At 43.4% G+C, this 19776-nt stretch overlaps 2 protein-coding genes across 7 annotated transcripts in view; one reads left to right on the plus strand and one right to left on the minus strand.

The window, feature by feature from the left end:
- PARN (poly(A)-specific ribonuclease) overlaps window positions 1-19776 on the minus strand; it is a 578557-nt gene that overhangs the window by 463725 nt on the left and 95056 nt on the right. For all 6 annotated transcript variants that reach the window (XR_013760652.1, XM_079120583.1, XM_079120580.1 and 3 more), the window contains one exon: window positions 4366-4555. Coding sequence is in view for 5 of the 6 variants with exons in the window: in XM_079120583.1 (XP_078976709.1) it covers window positions 4366-4555 (190 nt within the window). In the remaining variant the exon portion in view is untranslated. The remainder of the gene's footprint in view (window positions 1-4365; window positions 4556-19776) is intronic.
- Window positions 1-19776, plus strand: part of MRTFB (myocardin related transcription factor B) — a 386264-nt gene that overhangs the window by 317614 nt on the left and 48874 nt on the right. The window lies entirely within an intron of this gene.

Here is a 19776-nt window from a genome sequence, read left to right on the forward strand (position 1 = left end):
ACAGCCATCTGACCATTCGTCCTCCCTGGGGTACTCAAAGACCAGAAACACCTGCAGTCTTCTTCAATAATTACATCAGTAGTCATGATGTTGCTAGTTAGTCTGAGACTTTTATGTACATTGTAGGACACAGTAAATAAGTGCTTTGATTAAGAACCAAATTTTCTAAGCCAAGGGGCAGGGGAAACTGAATAAAAATAAACTAAGTAAATATTCTGGAGTCTTAACAAAAATTAGAAATATCAGTACATATTTATCTTAAAAAGAAAACAAGGAAGACAAGACTTCCTTGCTAACTCTTTTCATTCAAAAACACTAAAATAAACAACCAATGCAATATCTGCAAGTGCCCCTAGACCTCAAATTGTGGTCTCTAAACGGCATTTCCCATTATGAGGAACAGTGCTCCCTGGAGAGATGACTGATTTCAAACAGAAGGTAGAAAGTGTGCAGGAGGGCCTAGAATATCTTGTTATTACCAGAAATCAAAGAAGCTATTAAGAACTATTGGGACTACATTAGAAAGATTCCAGACATACCATAATTATGCGGACAGAAAACTGTAAGAATATTTTTAAAAAACTATCAAATAGGAATAAGTGTACTAAAAAATGCTGAAGAGCCTTCGAACTGATTACCATAGTGTTTGTACTAATTTACAATTCCCCCACACCCTCTCCAGCATTCATTACTGTTTGTGTTCTTGATGGCTGCCATTCCAACTGGAGTAAGATGAAGTCTCCACATAGTTTTGATTTATATTTCCCTAATTATTAATGATGCTGAACATTTTTTCATATATTTGTTGGCCATTTGTACTTCTTCTTTTGAGAAATGTCTGCTTAGTTCATTTGGTATTTAGTAATGTGGTTATTTGGGGGTTTTGTTGTTTTTCTTTTCAGCTCTTTATATATTTTGGATATTAATCCTCTGTCAGAAGAGTAGCTAGCAAAGATTTTCTCTCAATCTGTATGTTCTCTCTTCACATTCTTAATTGTTTCCTTTGCTGTGCCGAAGCTTTTCAATTTGATGCCATTCCATTAATTAATTCTTGGTTATTATTTCAAGTGTCAGGGGTCCTACTAAAAAACTTTTTGCCTGCGTCTATATGTTAGAGTGTTGATCCTACGTTTCCTTCTAGGAGTTGCATAGTTTCTGGTCTAATTCTTAAGTCTGTGACCCATTTTGATTTGACTTTTGTGCAGGGAGAGAGACAGGGATCTAGTCTCATTCTTCTACATATGTATGGCCAGTTCCCAGGACTGTTTGTTAAAAAGACTGTCTTTCTCCAGGGTATGTTTCTGGCACCTTTGTCGAAGATTGAATGGCTGCATCTGTGTCTGTTCTGATGCCAGCATCAAGCAGTTTCTGTCACTACAGCTCTGTAGTGTGACCTGAAGTCAGGTATCGTGATGCCTCCAGCCCTGGAGCAGTGAATCGTACTTCTACACACAAGCAGAAACCATTTCAGATGACATTTAAGAAGCGATTCCAGTGCTCCTTCGGCAGCACATATACTAACATTGGGACGATACAGAGAAGATCAGCATGGCCCCTGCGCAAGGATGACACGCAAATTCGTGAAGTGTTCCATATTTTTATGTTGTAAGAGAATTGGGCATTTTTATCAAGTAAATGTATTTAAGCAACTCCCTCTTATTGGAGTAAATGTAGTTTTAAAAAAAGGTTGTAATAAATATAAGATATGTAAGTTTTCACATGTTTTGAGTAATTTGCTTGACCTGTTTTCCTAGAAGCAGGATTGATGTATATGAAGGGGTATGCACACATTAGGATTTTAAAATATTTTTCCTAATTTTTGCCAATTTAAAATGTCCTGAACTATATACAGTTATGTTAGGATTTCACTATAAATGTTAATGTTAATATTTTGTTTCACTATATTAATATTCTTTAATTATTATTTCTATTTCTTTGATTAAGAATAAAACTGAATTATTTTCATCTAAAAAAAGAAACAATTCCATTTATAATAGTATCAAAAATATAAAATACTTAGGAAGAAAAGTAATGTAAGATACAAAAGATCTCTATAATAAAAACTAAAAAATAAGCTTATTGAAGAAATAGACAAGATTATTCTAAAATGTATTTGGAATGTTAAAGATCTAGAATAGCTGAAGCAATCTGAAAAAGAAAAAGTTAGAGGGTGTATGCCAGTTGATTTCAAGACTAACTATTAAGCCACAGCGAGAGGACAGTATGGTCTGAACATGAGAAAAGACAAAAATGAGTGGAACAGAAGGTTCCAGAAAAAGACCAAGATATACACAATTTATTTTTGATGAAAATGGTAAGGAAAAAAAGTCTTTTCTTAACAAATATTGCTGGAACAACCAGACAGCCATAGGGCAAAAGCCTAAACCTATCCCATCTCATTCCATATACAAAATTAATTTGAAATGGACCATAACCCAAATGTAAAACCTGAAACATGAGAAAAATCATTGCTGCATTAGGATGGGCAAAGTTTTATTAGAAAAAAAAAAAAAAATTAAAATATAAAAAAATTCATACACAGAAGTTTATCAAAATTAATATCTGCTCATTAAAAGACATTATTAAGAAAGCAGATAAGCAAAGCAGTTTCCAAATAAGTGCAAGACATATATTTGACAAAGGCTGTGTATGCAGAATACAAAAAAGAGCTACAAATTAAAAGTAAAAAGACAACCAACCCAATTTAAAAAGGGACAAGAGATTTAAACCATCTCTAAGATAAGATACCTGAATGGGCAAGAAGCACTTAAAAAGATGGTCAGGGCTGGGGTGTAGCTCAGTGGTAGAGCACATGCCTAGCGTGTGCAAGGTCCTGGGTTGGATTCCCAGCACCATAAAAAAAGATGGTCAACATCATTAGCAAGAGAGTAATACAAACTAAAACCATATTGCAACTCCATCTCATTTCCTCTAGAATGGCTCAAATAGAAAGGCTGACAGCACTAAATGCTGGCAAGGATGCAGAGTAACTGGAACTCTAACAACACTGGGGGACTATAAAATACACTTTGTTCTTGCAAAGTTTAACGAGCACCTAAATATGAAACATCCTAAAAATCAACAATTGTACTCCCAGGTATTTACTCAGGAGAAATGAAAACATACTGAACAACAACAACAACAAAAAAGAGATCTTTTTTTTTACAAAAGTGTTCAGGAACCTTAATTGTAATAGCCCCAAGCTAAAAACCATCTAAATGTCCACAAGAGAACCCAGAAAATAAATGCTGTCTATTCATACAACAGAATACTACCAATTTGAAAAAATAATAAACTATCAATATATGCAAGAGCAAGGATGAATTTGAAAACAAATTTAAAAAGCCAAACATCATATGATTCTATTTTTTAAAATTCAGGAACAAGTAAAATTAATGTATAGTGGTAGGAATTAAAAATGGTTGCTTAGGATAGGGGTGATTTGGAGTTGTGTGAAAAGAGGCACAAAGAAACTTCTGACAGAGATGGAAATGCTCTGGCTTGTTTTGGTGGTGGTTCATGGGTGCACACAACTACCAACTCTGAACATTCAAGACCTGTGTATTTTATTGTATCTTCAATATACTCAAATTTTGTAAATTCCTAAAAAAATATTTTAAAAGTAAAGATGGCAATCTAAAATATTAACAGTGATTGCTTCTGGGCCTTGGGACTATGGCTTACAACTTACAGCTTTCTACAATGAATATATATATATTCTTCCTGTTTTCTATATCTATTGTTCACCCTTTCATGACGTCAGCAAAGGTGGCCAGCATTTCCCCTCTGAGGGTAGGATCATGGTGATTAAGTAGTGTGTGTCAGACATGTAGGTGGATCTGGAAAGAGTTCAGAAGGACAGGCAGAGAGGCGACACGGTATCCTGGGAAGAGGAAGAGACTGGATGCAAAGAGCTCAGCTCTAATCCTAGTCTCTCACTTTACTGGCGGGAAAGTCACAGAGCCCCCATTTCTTCACCCTAAAGTGGGAAAAAGACACATGCTGCCTGTCACAAGGAGGTTTTATGAGGGTCAGCCATAATGGCCAAGGTCTACAAGTTGTTCTCGCAAATCTAAGGAATTAAATAGTAGTCACTTTTTTTTTTTTAAAGAAAACCTTTATTTTATTTATTTATTTATATGTGGTGCTGAGAATTGAACCCAGTGCCTCACACATGCTAGGCAAGCACTCTGCCACTGAGCTACAACTCCAGCCCTAGTAGTTACTTCTGGTATGTTGAGATAAGTTGGGAAAAAACAAAAACCAAAAAACAACACTCTCAGATTTCTTATTTATAAGCCTAAAGAAAGCACAGAAGAGCTCTGTTGGAACGATGCAGCCCGTGCAGCTGGCCAGCACGCTCACCTGTTGGTGTGGTAACAGTGGTTCTGCAGCGGGTGGGACAAACCCTGAGTGTTCAGCCGCTTTCTCTCCACCTCCTTCCAACTGTCCTCCGTCCATTTTCTCTTGATCTGCTTCTCATCCTGCTTTTTCCCCACATATTCAGCATAGGTCTGGATCCGATAGCTTTCTGCATATTTGCTGGTATTGACAGCTACAAGAAAAAGAAATCCTTATAAGATGAGGCTGTCACATAGGAAAGGTGTCCTGAAGTGACCAAAGGAGCCCTGGGCTCATGTCTGAACTCTGACCTTGGCTCCGTCACTTAGAAGACATGTGACCTTGGGTATGTCCTGTAAACCCTTCTAATCTGAGCTTCCTCGTCTGGAGAAAAGGGAGAGTCCTTGTTCCCCAGGCTCCCTCACAGTGAGGGTGACTCGTACACTGCAAAGGCCTGGGATGACATAAGCAGAACACTAACTTTCCAAATACCTGCAGCTAGCATGACTACCTGGAATTGCTCATTTTCAGAGTTAAAAAAATTTAAAAAAAACACAACCACTGGGTGAAAACTGTAAGCCCTCACTATTTTGTTAAAAACAGAAATGATGAAAAAAGCTACGTGGCAACGGTGATGACCACTGTGTCAAACACGGTCTCCCGTGCATATCGTGTGGACTCTTGTCAGGGAGGAATCAATCACACTGATCAGAAAGCAGGGGCAAGGATGTCAGAGATTTGCTGCAGGCCACCCTCTGGGGAAATGGCAGTGCCAGGAAGCAAAGTCAAGTTACTCCAGTCCTGTTGCTGGGGGTCCTTCTTGCTGCTCTGCACCTCACTTTGGACTCTGCAGATTCCAGATACCGCCACAGTACTTGAGACATGCCACTTCCCCATTTGCTGTTAAAGTTGACTCCCTCTCTGCACTGTGCCTCCGGCTGGCAGGAGAGCTTATGCCCCTCTGAATGTGAATGCTTCAGATGTGTTTTGGTTTTTGTTTTTTTGCAGCACTCTAGGAGGAACCCAAGACTTTGCACACGTTAGGCAAGTGCTCTACCCTGGGTCGCACCCCCAGCCCAGGCCAGGTCAGTGTATTCTAATCCCATGCTGACCCCTCCTGAGGTAGCGCTGGAGTGAGAACTGGTGGCAGGTCCTTTGGTGGCCAGGAACCATGTCTGTGTGCTGGCACTGGCTCTGGCTGGTGCATTTTGGGCATGTGCTCTCCTGATCCGCTATCACTGTTATTCCTCACGCTTAGTGAGACGCTAAGGGCCTGGCCATGCTGTCGGCAGCAGTCTGGACACCTGGGAAGCTGCACTAGCACCAAGACGCCACAGAGTCCGCATACCAGCATCTTAGTGCAGAGTGGTTCTCCGTGAGTGTTACCTGAATGTATGCAGATAGCAGGCAGCCTCTGAGCAAATCAGAACTGGACAAGGGACTCCAGTGCACTGGGGACTTTAAATTCAAAGGAAGGACAGCTATGTGAGAGGACAGATGCTGAACATGCCTAGCACCTGATACTTTTTCATCTTCAAGTGGACCAGATATGACTAAAATGTCCTAGCACAATAGTGGTTTACAAACTGCCATGCCCTAAATATTTAGCCACCTAAACAAAAAAACAAAAACAAAAACAAAAAAAAAAGGCAGGGGACACTCTACTTCTTTAAAACAGATTTTCACTAAGAAGTCTGCTATACTTTCAAATATCTGTTCTGAAGCAGAGTAAAATGAAGGGCTCCTCTAAAATTGAAGGCAACTTCCTTGTGTTGAGAGTAAAGTCTAACAGGGCTGCAACCCCTTGGCCTGCCGTGCCACAGAGCTGAGAGGGAGGCTGTCCCCTGCCCAGGCCTGTCTAGCACAGGCTAACCAAATCTTCTTGCCTTCTGTCTCACTTTGCACCTCTTCTCCTTTATTTTAAGTCTTCCTTGCCCCAGAGCTTCCCAAACATGGAATTTTTGAAACAAAAATTTTCTTCTAGCTTCATCCGAATCTGACTTTGAATAAAACCTATATTCCTACCAATTAGACTCAGATCTGTGAAGCAGCCTGCAGTGCTGCCTGGATTCTCCCTGGCCAGCACTAGTGCTGCCCTGTAACAGCACTACAGTTAAAGAAAAAAGGGGGGAAATCCCTCAAAGTATTAGGGAGCGCTCACGTTATGCAGAGTCTCCCACAGCAGAGAGAGAGACCGAGCTTATGCTCAGAATGGCACGCTCTTCCACAAGAGGGGTGAAACGGTGAAGGCAGCCAGAGCTAGAAGCGAGCAACTCCCTGACACAGAGAGACCCTCGGGTCCCTTCAGGACCCCCATCATTCTGATACTTTGCACCAACTGCTGGCAAATGAGTCTTCCTGCATCTTGCTCTCAAATTCCTTCTCAGAGCTGGAAGGACTATTCTGAAGCAAACCCCAAAAGGATGGCACTCATAATAATCCGTCTCTCAAGTGTCATTTGGATTACCAAGTAAGAGGGCCTTGGGTCAACATTCCCCAGGACAGCCAAGGTGACGACAGGCCGGAAAGGAGCCATGATGATCTCTTCCACAGTGTCCGACTGTTTCCAATCACTCCGCTCCCAGCCCCACAGACAACACTACAAACAACTCACTAACGTGGTGAGGGAATTTATCTGAGCACATTTGGAAAAAGGATCACTTAAAAGGGGAAACAAATAACAATCCACTTTTCACTGCTGGCCTTCACATGGCAATAATTTACCAGCATTCCTTCAAGTCCCAGCAGCTTTGCAGCTCATGGCCTTTAATCTAGAAGCCAAGCTCTGGCTCGAAGCCACGGCTGTAATGGATGAATCAGCAAAATGAATTGGCCGTCAACTGTGTCCTCCAGCGAGTCCAGCTTGCCTGTTAGAAGCAGCCCGGAGCAGGCTGCTTGGTAACTCTAACCTTTTCCAAATTTGTCAGGGAAATGATTCAAGGCCATCTCTGGGTCACTTTGTCAAAGCCACTGGGGAACCGAACACACTGGGAGTTCACCCTGTTTCCCTGTGGACAAGCAAGGCAGCTCCTCTCACGTAACAGCCCTCTGGACTCCAGCTCCACTCGCTGGGCCACTCTCTCTTGACAACCTGAACACAGCTCGGCCTTCAATCTTCAGGACAACCGAACCCCACAGGAAGGAACGCCCCAGAGGCCACAAAGAAAAGAGACTGAGCATCAGAGAAGACAAACAGCTGGCTGAGGCCTTGCAGGTAAGCAGCGAAACTGGTTTAGTGCCAACATGTGAAAAATATGTAAATGCAGATACAGACATGGGTATTTTAAACATCATATCACTGCCATGTATGTCTGCTGGGTATTTAAAAGTATTTTGTTTATTTAGATTCACAACTGGCATATAAAATATTAGAAATTTTAAAGGGTTACTTTAAATTTTTTTAAAAGAACCTTCCTTTATCAAAGTCTTTCCAGCTAGGCTGACAGTTACATTATGTTAATGGACAGGAAGACTTAACTAATTAGGATGCAGATTTCTTCTGCAATGTATCTACAGACTTAGTGCAACTCCAGTAAAAAAAAAAAAAAAAAAAAAAAAAAAAAAATGCCAACATTTTTGCAGAAATTAAAAATAAAAATTAAGATTAAAAAAATCTCAGCAGGAAAGAGCAGTAATTGTAAGAAACAAAATTAGGATAGGGGAAGGAAGTTGACCTCAAATTCGATGAGGGAATTTGGGGAGATGAAGGAAGAATTTACCTCTGGACTGTGGTGGTGGTTACATAGCTGTACATATTTGCTGAAACACTGAACTATACAAAGAAAGTTATTTTATTACATGCAAATTATAACTCAACTATTCTGAGGAACCTGAAAGATGGGTTCTAAAATTTAAATGGAAGAACAAAAGGGCCAAAAATAGTCTAGAAATTTCTGGAGAACAGAAAGGGAACCTGCCTTACCAAATCAGACAGCTTACTGTGAAGCTGTTAAGACAGTGTAGTAAGAGGGCAAAGATAAGCCAACTGGCCAACGGCATTGAAATAAGAGCCTAGAAATTGAATTATGCATCTGTGAAACTTTGATTTTTGACTAGAAAAACGAAGAGCTGGAAAAATTGTTTATCCATAGGAAAAAAAAATGAAATTGGATTCTTAGTCATACCAGGCCGAAGAATCCACTCCAGATGGATTTAGAACTTAAATGTCAAAAGCAAACTTTGAAACTTAAAAAGAAAACGTAAGTGAATATCTTTCTGAGTTTGAAGTTGGGAACAATTTATGAAGACACAAAAAGGTTAAGCATAAAAGAAAAATCAGGAAGTTTGGCTATATTAATATTAAAATGCCTGTTCATCAGAAGACATTTTAAAGAGAGAGAATTTACAAACTGGGAGAAGATATTACCATGACATTCATCTGACAGAGGATCAGCAGCAGAATACATAAAAATGCCTACAAATTAGTAAGAAAACAACAGAAGAATGGGTAAAAGACATGCAAAGAATGCATCTTCACAGAGGAAGCATGAAAGGCCAGGAAATGGCAAGATGCTCAACCTCAGGCACAAGCAAATTAGGAGCACAATAAGCTATCATTTTATTCCTACTACATTGGCAAAACTTTAGAAGTCTGATAATACCATCCACTGAGATGTGGAAAACAATCTAGTGTTCTCATCTGAAGTTGAACATTGCACACTCTACCCATGACCCAGCAGGTCCAAGTTGAGATACATATCAAATACAGGAGTTTTCAAAATAGCACTGTTTATCACAGCCAAAAGTGAGGAAAGGAGAGAGGGAGGAAGCAAAGCTGCACAAGTTCACACAATGGAGTACCATCTAAGAGAAAATACAAACGAGAGCTGCATACAATAAAATGCATGGAACTTGGTGATGTAATGGTAGATGAGAAATGCAAATCCCAGGAGTCCCTTTTTAAAAAAATCAAGTTCAAAAACAAATAAATTCATGTACATACCACATATTGGAGAAAGTAGGGTGGGGGCAGCAAATATGAATGATGGGCACAAATTTTAGAAGTGGGGCTGCCCCTGGCAGGAGCAGAATGGGACATGAGAAAGATAAGCAGATACAATTTATTAGCAAGACATCAGTTTTTGGTTGAGGGGTAGTTTCACAGATGTTTATTACATTTTAAGCAAACAGCATGTTTAGGTTTGCCACTGCCTACCAGGTCCAGCCACTAAGAACCATTTCCAATTCAGACTAAGTTAGAAGGTCTCTTTAAGACCAGCCACGTTACTCCTGTTTCAATGACCCCAGGAATCCACAAGCATAGCCCTGAATGGCACATGGGTGTAAGTGAGTGCAGCTGTGGAGATGCCAGACTTCTCAATCCTCCTTGGCTGCTAAGGGCAATGCTGCAGTCTCATTCTCAGACTGCTGGAGTCGGTGCATGGCTGGGGTGGGTGGGGGACGCACTAGGAAACCAGAGACAGTTACTCACTGTTAGTCCTGATTTTGTTGCAATGGGTTAAATTCAGCCAACATCAAGTTCTGCCTAAGGGAACAGCCTACATTCTTATTAATACAGTGGCTTCAAGAAAGAGATATTTATTAGATGCTTACTCTGACAACCACAGAAAATCCAATAAGCATTATCTTGACTTTACAGATAAGGAAACTGAGGTTCAGAAGTGCCTACCCCAAGATCCCAATGATTACAGGTGTTCAGCCAGGTGCAGTGGTACACATCCATAATCCCAGCAACTCAGGAGAGTGAGGCAGAAGGACCACAAGTTCAAGATCAGACTTGGCAAATTAGGGACACTCTGTCCCAAAAATAAAATAAAAAGGGCTGGAGATGTAGCTCAGAGATAGGGGCCCCCTGGATTCAATCCCCAGTACCTACCCCGCTTCTCCCCCAAAAGGATTACAAGTATTTAGGCTGGGATCCAGGGCAAATCCTACATCCTCTTCAAGGCACCACACAACCTGGCAGCACTGGGAGGCAACACAGGCATACATCTGTCTGCAGGAGCACCAGAGAGTCTGTCCATCTCTCCACGAAGTTACATGTAAACACCAGAAGGAGTGTGTGCTGACCACCCCCAGGCGACACGTGCAGAACCAAGCCCTACTACCCTTTGCCAGAGTCTGGCAAGGGTGACAGGGCCAGCTCCTGCTGCCTGTGCCATGGCCTCTCACTCTCCCAAAGCCACCTGCCTGGGCCACACGACCTCTGGCTGCTATTCTGGGTTTGTACCTCATGCCTGGATGACACCCAGTACTATTTTGTGTGTTTGCTTATTTAAATATATTAGATACAAAAGTGTCCTCTTGTCCTGCACGCTACTGACTGATTAGGGTTCACAATAGGTTGGCTGCCTCTCCACCTTTACCATATAAGAGAATAGAGGGCTTTACTAAATCCTGCTGGAGTGAAAGTGTAAAAATCGTTTTCACAACTTTAATATTTTTGAAGAAAGGAGTTAAAAACAAGGCAATGTGAAAACACCCAATGCTATTGGCCACAATGAGTATGTTCCCTCCTTTAGAGGGATGTTATCCCAGTCAACCCATCCAAGGTCTAGGCAGATACTAAGTGCATGCAGAAGTCACATCTACCAGACACATGGTACAGATATTTCCAAGGTATCCAAATAGGTCAAGAAGGACCCAAAAAAGTGCAGCCTTCTGACTAACCCTCTGCTGCCAGGAGGCATCCTCCTCCGTGACACCTGCAAGAGCGTTCCAGGTGAAGTGCTAGCCCCGGCCCACTGCACAGGGCCTTCTTGACGATCTCGTGCACCTCCCTTCTGTCCTCCCAGGTCAGCCTGTCTGTCTCCGCAGCAGGGCCAGCTGTTCTGTGAGGGAAGGTCAGGCCTTGCTCCTGCTGCAGCACACGGGGTCTACCCTGCTGCTTTTGCAGGAACTCAACATATGGTTATGGGAGGAGAGCAGGGAAGAAGCACCATCTTGATGTCTGTTGTGGGACTGGAACAAATATCTGCACATATTTCATCTTAAAACTCCACACTGAAGCCTGGTGCATGCACAGAGACTGGACTGGAACAAGAGGCGCTGGCTCTTGAGAGCCGCTTCCCTGGGCATTACTGCCTTGGAGGGCATCACCACACCTGAGCAGCATGGCAACGCTGGGGAGGAGACGGGCCACTGCCGTTCCCAGGCAGCGTAGGCTCAGCGAGGCTGCACTGGCCTCGCCATGCGGTTTGGACTTCGGGCTTGTGATTCCCTGTCCCTTGTTCTTCCTTTCATATTTTTCATATTGTGGGTGTTTCTCCAACGAGACTTCTTTTTCTCTTTTTAAAGTACTGAGGCTGAAAGAGTGAAAACTGAGGCAATGAAAGCAACCCAAGCTCCTTGAGGGGACACGAAGGCGGCAGCGAAGGGACCAGACTTACTCCTTTACTCTGCTTCAGGCGCCACACGGTGCCCAAAAGACAGGAGGTCTTCCTGAAGGCAAGAATGAAGGGCAGGCGGCAGGCTGGGAGGTGCAAGGGGACCAGAGCAAGAGCCGGGAACAGCGCTCACAGCACCAGCCACACACGTGCCACTCCCTGGCCCTCCCACTGCCACAGCTGCTTCAGGGAAGAGCTGAGAGAAGGCGCACTGGCAGTGAACAGGGCAGGGCCAATGTGACCTGGTTCTGCCACCTATGACAAGTCACGCCCTCCTCTGCTCTCACCACATCATCCCCCTCAACTAAACAACAGGCCACTGTTCCCTCGTCTCACCTTACCTTACAAGCCTCTAACGAAGACCAAGGATGAGGCAGAAAAACAGTCCCTACACGGTGGACAGAGGCTGGCACGAGGACAACGGAGAAATGTAATTACTCAGATCCTACCAATGGGAGGCCACAAAGTCAAATGGGGATCCGCAGGTGCTGAGGTCACACTGGGGCCAACCCTGTCACACCTTAGCTTGTCTGACAAGTCTGCCTGGCCCTCTGTTTCTTACTCTACTAAAGGGGGATCTCTACCTCCTTTACCAATCTGTTGGGAAGAGTGGGGAGTATCATGCAAAGCTTTTAGTACAGGGCTTGGGACAAAATAGGTGCTTAATTAATGATGCGACTGCTCTTAAACCACGAGCATCATGTGTAGATAACAGAACTGTGCCTGAGCCAAATTCAGACATTCAATAGCCTACTGATCGCGTCACACCACCAAGTGACAGAAGTGAGAGTGCCTGACGTACCATGGGCCTGCCCCTCATGGAAGAGCCCCTGTCATTTAGAATCTGAATGTGATCTAGAAGTCCAGACAAGTATAAAATGAAAAATGAAGTATGATTTTAAAAATTTTTACTGAGACCAAAAGAGCCATTTGATTTGCACAAACTCTCCTGATACCACTGCTGTCTGCTTTTGAAACATTCATCTCATTCATCCAACAAACACTGGCTCTGGGTTCTGTGCTGGGTCCTGGGGTGTGGCAGAAGGGAAGAGTTATCCCCTACCTTTAAGAAGCCCACTGTGTCTATGGAGGAGGCGTGGAGGAAAGGCAGGGTTGTGGGGGAACACTGCTGGGCAAGAATCGGGGCGAGAAGTGTGATTCTGACAGGAGCAGGGCAGGAGGAGAGAACCAATAAATAGTGAAAGTCTGACAGGGAGCTGGCTCACGCCAACCCCTCAGCATTTAATGAATGATGTCGTGAAGGAACACTGTTTCCATTAACCAGCCTGGTGTTTTCCTTTTTTGTTTCATGAATGGTTACAAGCTGAAGTCAATTAAAAATAAATAAAGCCACTAATATTAAGTACTTACTGTATGTTAAGAACTATGCTAAATGCTTTACAAATATATATATTCAGTTTCGCTTGTTCACTACTCACTCATTAACAAACCAACCATCTTCTAACCCTATACAACTGGGGCTCAGTCCTATGCTCACTGGGGAGGGAGGGAAGGTGCACAGACCAGCACACGGTGCTGAGGGGGAAGCGGCTGCGTGCTGGAGGGTCTCCTGGGGAGCTGATCAAGCCAAGACACAAGGACAGCTTCCCCAGAGAAAGACACTCAGGTTTTGCTAGGACTTGAGAGTTGGGCGAACAGCAGGGTAGAGAGGTAGAGAGTTGTGTTCTAGGCCCAAGGAACATGAAGTGAGCAGCCGGAGGGAGGCCTCGCAGCCTGGACTGAGGAACCGAACGACCACGGTGGCCAAACCCAGAGAGGAAGCAGAAGAGCCAGAGGTGCAGCTGGAGAGACGGGCACAATGCACCATGCCAAGCGCAGTGCCCGTCTCCCAAGGACTCCAGGAGGTGTTCACAATCAGACAACCTCCTGACCATGACCTGGATGGATAGCAGGAAGCCAGTGCAATAAATAAGCTGGGAAAGGGTGATGGCTCCTGTCGGATGTAAGAGGTGGGAAGACAGAAAAAGATAGAATGCAGGGACGGTCCTTGGAGTCCCAGCCTGGGTTATACCATTTAGGGCCTGGAGACCAGAGGGTGGGGCACATTAGGAATGGGGTAGGTGGATAGTGGCTCTGAGGTACTGGGAAACATCCAGAAGAAACATGGGGTGGATAGAGAGGATCAATTTGGGAATCAATGATGTGTGAAGGCAGTTTGAGCCCTGAGAAAAGGCAGAACTGCTCATGGAGAAAGCACAGAACAAGAAGCCTTCAGACTAAACTCTGAAGTCCCCAACATCTATCCATCACGTTGATGGGAGGAGCACGCAGGGGGCCTGGGAAGTATGGTTTGAAAGAGGCGACACAAAATGAGGGAGCAGGTGTAAAGGAAGCCAAGAAAGCCCTGCTTTAAGAAGGTCAGAGGAGCAAGTCAACGGGTGATATGGGAAGGCTGTGTGCAGGAGGCCTTTGGAGACCAGGGAGGAATGCTCAGGGTGTGGGGAGACCACAGCTAGGACACAGTACTATGAAGAAGCCTCAGGAAAGGGGGTGAGCTGGGATGGTGGGAGGTCTTCTGAAAGGAGGGGAAGCGTTAGTAAACTGTCAGGCTGGCTGCAAGAAGTCAAAGCCTAAGCACAGGAGAAAGGCCAGCGTTGGCCTCTGGAGGAGGATGGACCCAGCTCACATGAGGGACGGAACTGAAGGAAGCATCCGTGTGTGGCGGCAAGAACAGGATGCTGCAACCGAAGCTGGCTGTCCCTGGGTGGAGGGGCTAGGTCTTCCCGAGAGCACAGGGCTGAAGCCTGGGAGGACAAGAGGAGCGGAGGAGGCCTTGGAGCTAGCAACTACTTAGGGCAGAGACAGGACCTTCTGTTCAGAGCAAGCAACCTGCCCGCTGCTTTTTCTCCTCAAAACAGTCACCACAAGGTCACAAGTCTATTTTCACAGATGAGAAGATAGAGGCCCAGAGAGGTTGAATAACTTGCCCAAAGCCTCACTAGCTAGGGTTTTGGTAGGGCTGGGGTTTGAGTTTTGACCCTGCTTTTGATGACAACTCTAATGTACCCTCAAGGCAGTGAATGCAGCAGCTGCTCTAAGACGCAGTCAAGCAGAAAGTTTCATAGCTGCTGGCACAGCTCCTTGCAAGGTGGGACAGTGACACACAGATGGTAAGAAGGAAGCTTGATTCGGAGTCACGTAGGAGCAGTTGAAGTTCAGGGAAAAGTTTAGAACTATTACTTTAAAAAGAGGAAAAAAAACCTTTTTTTTTTAGACAAAACACACAACTTAAAATAGGAGTTGGGAAGCAATTCCACACTCAACAGCCTTGAGGGACTTGACAGACAGCTGAGAGACCTAAGCAATTTACAACGTTTTTCACACTTCATGGGGGGAAATTAAGATTGATGTCTCAACTACACAAGAATAATTCAGGGTAAAATCAAAGATCCCCTAGATCATGCGAAATGACACACTCTAAACATCAAGAACACTGAATAAATTCCACTCCTGGGAAGACTAACTAGTGCATGTTTTAGTTATACTATTTTGAAGAAATAACTTTAAGGTCTGCTTACATAAAACCATGAAGGAGTAAAACCAGGTACCGATCATAGGGAGGTTACTATGTGCCAGGTGCCACAGCAGCTCCAATTCTAATGTATCATCCCATAATAGTCTATCATATTGATCTTAATATATTCTTTCATCTCCAATCCTACCTCAACAAGACAGCCCTATTTTGAATGACAGAACAGAGCCTCAGACAGGTTAAGCGACTTGCCTGATGCCACAGTGCGACTGTATGGTAAATGGCTGGCATTTAACCGAAGGCTGACACAGTCTTTCTGGCTTTATCTACAGAGCAGAGCATGCAATGGGTTTTAAACTGCATGAAATAGAAAACCGATGTTTTCTATTCTGCTGCTCCTCCCTCCTTTTTTAAAGGCTGGAGTAGCCAGTACTGGTGTCCTGACCCACCAATGGGCCCTGACCTGGAGTTTGAAACATGCCAAGCATGGCACTGACACCCACCATTCTAAGCCACAATGCACTTTGTGTTCTAAAAGGTTAATCAACAAAAGAAATTTTAGGACACAACCTATTCAGAGCTGGCATGTAGCTGAACTGCTGACCACAGGCTCTGACTGGGGCCACAGTCAGATTCAACAGGGTCTTTTTGTCAGACCAGTTCTTGCCAACGATGCTTCTGTTTGAGATGCCAGGTAGAAGCACACACCAAGGAAAGTATTCCCCACATGCAATAGACTGCACTTCTGGACCACTTACCTGTGGTAACTTGTTGAGCTGCTTATGAAGCATTTCCCCCACCACAGTATTAGTGACATCATGATAAAGCTTAAGACGACCATCTTTCTCCACTTCCCATAATCATGTGTGCAAATGCCTGTCTGAGCAGCACATGTTTATGGTTTAAAGGTTTCAGAAGCTGAAGAGGTGGAAGACTGCCTGTTTATAAGCTAACAGAGACACATTAAATACCTCTCTGTGGATGTTTTGAAGTGGGTATCATTTGCTAAAAGAATTTACCTATACGTCATGATTCGGCTTAGTCATTAACCAAGTGATACCCAGGAGGAAGAACCGGAACTGGAGAAAGAAAGGGAATGACAGGTCAGCCACTAGGGCTGAGCAAGTTCACCTACAAGGTGAGTCACTACCCCGGGAAGAAAGGCAGCACTCACCACAAGTAGCATCTCCCAACCTATTAAAGAAGGAGTCCTAGAAATTCCATAGAATTCCATAGCTGGCAAATGGGCCAGCTCTGAGGTTCCCTCCCTTCCACTCCATGCTCTCTGACTGGCCCCAGGCCCTCTAGGAACAAGAGCTCTCTCCTTAGGCCTGACTCTCTCTTCCCTGCTCCCCACCCCTGCAATCCAGCTGCAGACGCAGAATCGTGTGGTAAAAAGGGGAATGACATCCTTTCTTCAGAACTGCAGGTTGCCCTGGGACTGTGACATAGACTTGTTACAAATGGCACTCTCTGACTTTAAAAGGCTACAGTCATACTGCTCCAAAAGAGAAAGAAAAAAAAAAAAGACTGAGGAAGGTGGTTTTATTTTCTATATTAATTTTATTCATTGCCTTTTAATGAGATGATAAGCCAGACTACTAATCTGCTTCCCTGGAAGATTCTGTCTGTACACTACACACTAAAACCCTAAGGATGACCAAATGTCCCCCAAAAGTGGAAAGAAACGGTTAAGAATTATTTCATTGTTAAGGTTCCAATGTGTCTTGGCACTTAACACAATGGTTCTACATATATATATACATGTATCATTTAAAAAAATTTTTTTTCCCTTTTCAACTATGAAATCACTTTCTCAAGTACCTTCTTAATTTAGGAAGACAAATCTACCTCTTAGTTTTCTTCTTCCTTAAGTAGGTTCCCTGTGCTGGGTGCTGTTGCTGCCCCCATAGATTCATAGGCAGCACTCAGGTCTGACATAAGCCATCGAGTGACATTTCTTGAGAGTCACATACATATCTACACAGAGAGCAGGAGAAGGAAAGAAAGAAGAGAGAGGAGGGAGGGGCAGAGGCAGGGAGAGGGACAGTTGACAGTCGGCAAGAGCCAGCTTTCCCCTGGATCAGTGCTGCCAGAAGGGAGCAACTCCCCAAATCCAGAGAAGTAACAAGTTCTCACCACTCCTACACACTGAAAGGATCTGTGAAATTCTTTGCAGGCAGGAGAATAAGTCTTTTTTTTTTTTTTTTTTTTTTTTAAAGTGACACTGGGGGCTGGGGCACAGCTTAAAGGCAGAGCTTGTGCTTGGCAAGCAAGAGGCCCAGGGTTCCATCCCCAGCACCACATACCCTGCACACGCTGCTACTATCACCATCAGCTTTCTTGCCAGCATTTCTAAATTGTTCTAATATCCATTTTGTTTTCTACAACCTAGGGAGAAATTAATGTAGATCTTTTTGTCTATTTGGACACCCAATGTAAAATCAACTGGTTAGGTAAAAAAGAGTCAACTCATACATACATATTTATTTATTTATTTATTTTGGTAATACTGAGAATTTAACTCGGTCTCGCGCATACTAGGCAAGCACTCTGCCACTGAACTGTACTGCCAGCTCCAAGCCTAATATTTACATGTAAAAAATTAATACAATGTGATACTGCTATGCCTAAAAATATTTTTGAAAAAATCTTAACATCATATCTTAAAATTCCCAATGACCCAAGGGCTTCAAACAATGTCAAAATACTTAACACAAATTAGGAAAATGAAAAATAACTTCTGAAAGTCATGTATATGCAAAGTAGAACACAGAATGCTTCCTGACTGATAATGGAGCACTTGTGCACTTTTAAAAAGTACTCTCTTTTTCTTTTCTGTAGAAAAATAGAGGTATACTTTAAATTCTAATTCTGAAGCTCCATAGCTAATCCCACTAATATAAAAGTCTCATCTTGAGCCATGCTTAAGGATGAATTTATTTACACTGTCTTTGCGTGGTATTATGTTGTGATTTTAATGAAAAATAAAAGCTATGTGATAGCAACTTCTACGGGCCCCAGTATAAAGCTACACAAACTTTTTCTAGCGATCTCCAGCAGTTAGGGGACTTCACCAATAGGAAAAGAATATCCCTGGGCTTGCTTCTAAGGCTATAACCAGAGCCAAAAGCAAAGCAGAGACAAGAAGGTACATGGCTAGTATTCTCTTGCTATAATATACCCAATGGAATAGTCCACAGATCTGAATTACAAATGAAATAATTTTGATTCATGGATCTGATATGAAAGTCAACTGTCTAACTTCCACCTCTAAATAATACATAAGTGAGAACAGAAGAGGCACATGTCCAAGTGCAGGGAGAAGCATGAAAAAGAGGGAAAGTGAGCTTGCAAAGCAAAGTTTATGTCCCACCCCACCCTGGTGTGGCCAGCCAACAGCAGACAGAGGGCTTTTGAGGAAAGGGGCAGAAAACCTGCAACTCTCAGATTGTCAGGTCACATCCCACCATTTTAGCAGACAGTGCTGGGGAGACTCCTGCGTGGGCGGTTTGCTGGACTTTGCTGTCATCTGTCCTGCACCCACGGTCGGCCTCCTCCGTGCACATCTCCAGCACTCTCAGGGGAATGCCTGCATTAGGACGTGCTACCTAAATGCATCCTGAAAGCCCAAATGAGGCACAGAAGTTACATGGTAGGGTGTGTTCTGTCACCGATTCAAGTCAGAATGCAGCTCCAATTCACTGCTGTTTCCAAAAAGAACACAGGCAGACCCTGTGCTCATCTCTCCAGAAGATTTAACTACATGCTCTTTGGATTATTATTTTTTTTTTTTAAGTTTGTCTCAGGATTTAAAAGACTTAACACATCCTCTGAGCAGAATGGCATAGTGGAGTGAGCACACAAGCTGGGGCAGCCATTCTGTTACTGATCTCCTGCCTTCCCTCTCTGGGCAAGTACTCCCTTATCTTTGAACCAAGGCCCTTTCCATGGTTGGTTCTGGTGCTGTAAGGTAGCGAGGTAGGAGATTCAAGTTGACTTTGGACAAAATTAACACTGAGAACAGTATGCATTCCTCAGTCCAACAGAGCTGGAACACACTCTTCCCTCACACAGTGAGGGAGAAGACGGCTTGCATGTGAGCATGGTATTAAACATACATGCACACGTGTGTGCACACAGTTTAGCATTAGCAGGACACATGCGACGAGGAGTGTAAGAATGGATGTCTATGTGAGAAACACAGATCCACATCTCCCATCATCTCCAAATCACTCAGATACATGCTTTCAGCTGAGGGAAGTGACAAACCATTCTCACTATCTCAAAGATAATCATTCAAAGCAAGTAAATTTCCATTCACACAAGTTTTTAAATTTTATGATGCAATTTTATTTGATTCCTAGTGAACACACAACCCACGTCTGAACACACATACCCAAGATGGTCCTCTGATCACAAGGAACAAGCCTGATCATTCCATGTCACCAGGACAGCGCCTCTGCTTCCATACAGTTCTCTGCCTGCAATTATTACTAGCTACTAAATACCAAGCCTTACCTTCCTGAGGTATGGATTTTACTGGAAATCAGGGACGAACAGTTGAATAATTAATTAGGTAATTTAAAACATTTT

This window comes from Sciurus vulgaris, assembly GCF_902686455.1.
Source record: "Sciurus vulgaris genome assembly, chromosome: 18".
In the NCBI taxonomy this organism is placed as follows: domain Eukaryota; kingdom Metazoa; phylum Chordata; class Mammalia; order Rodentia; family Sciuridae; genus Sciurus; species Sciurus vulgaris.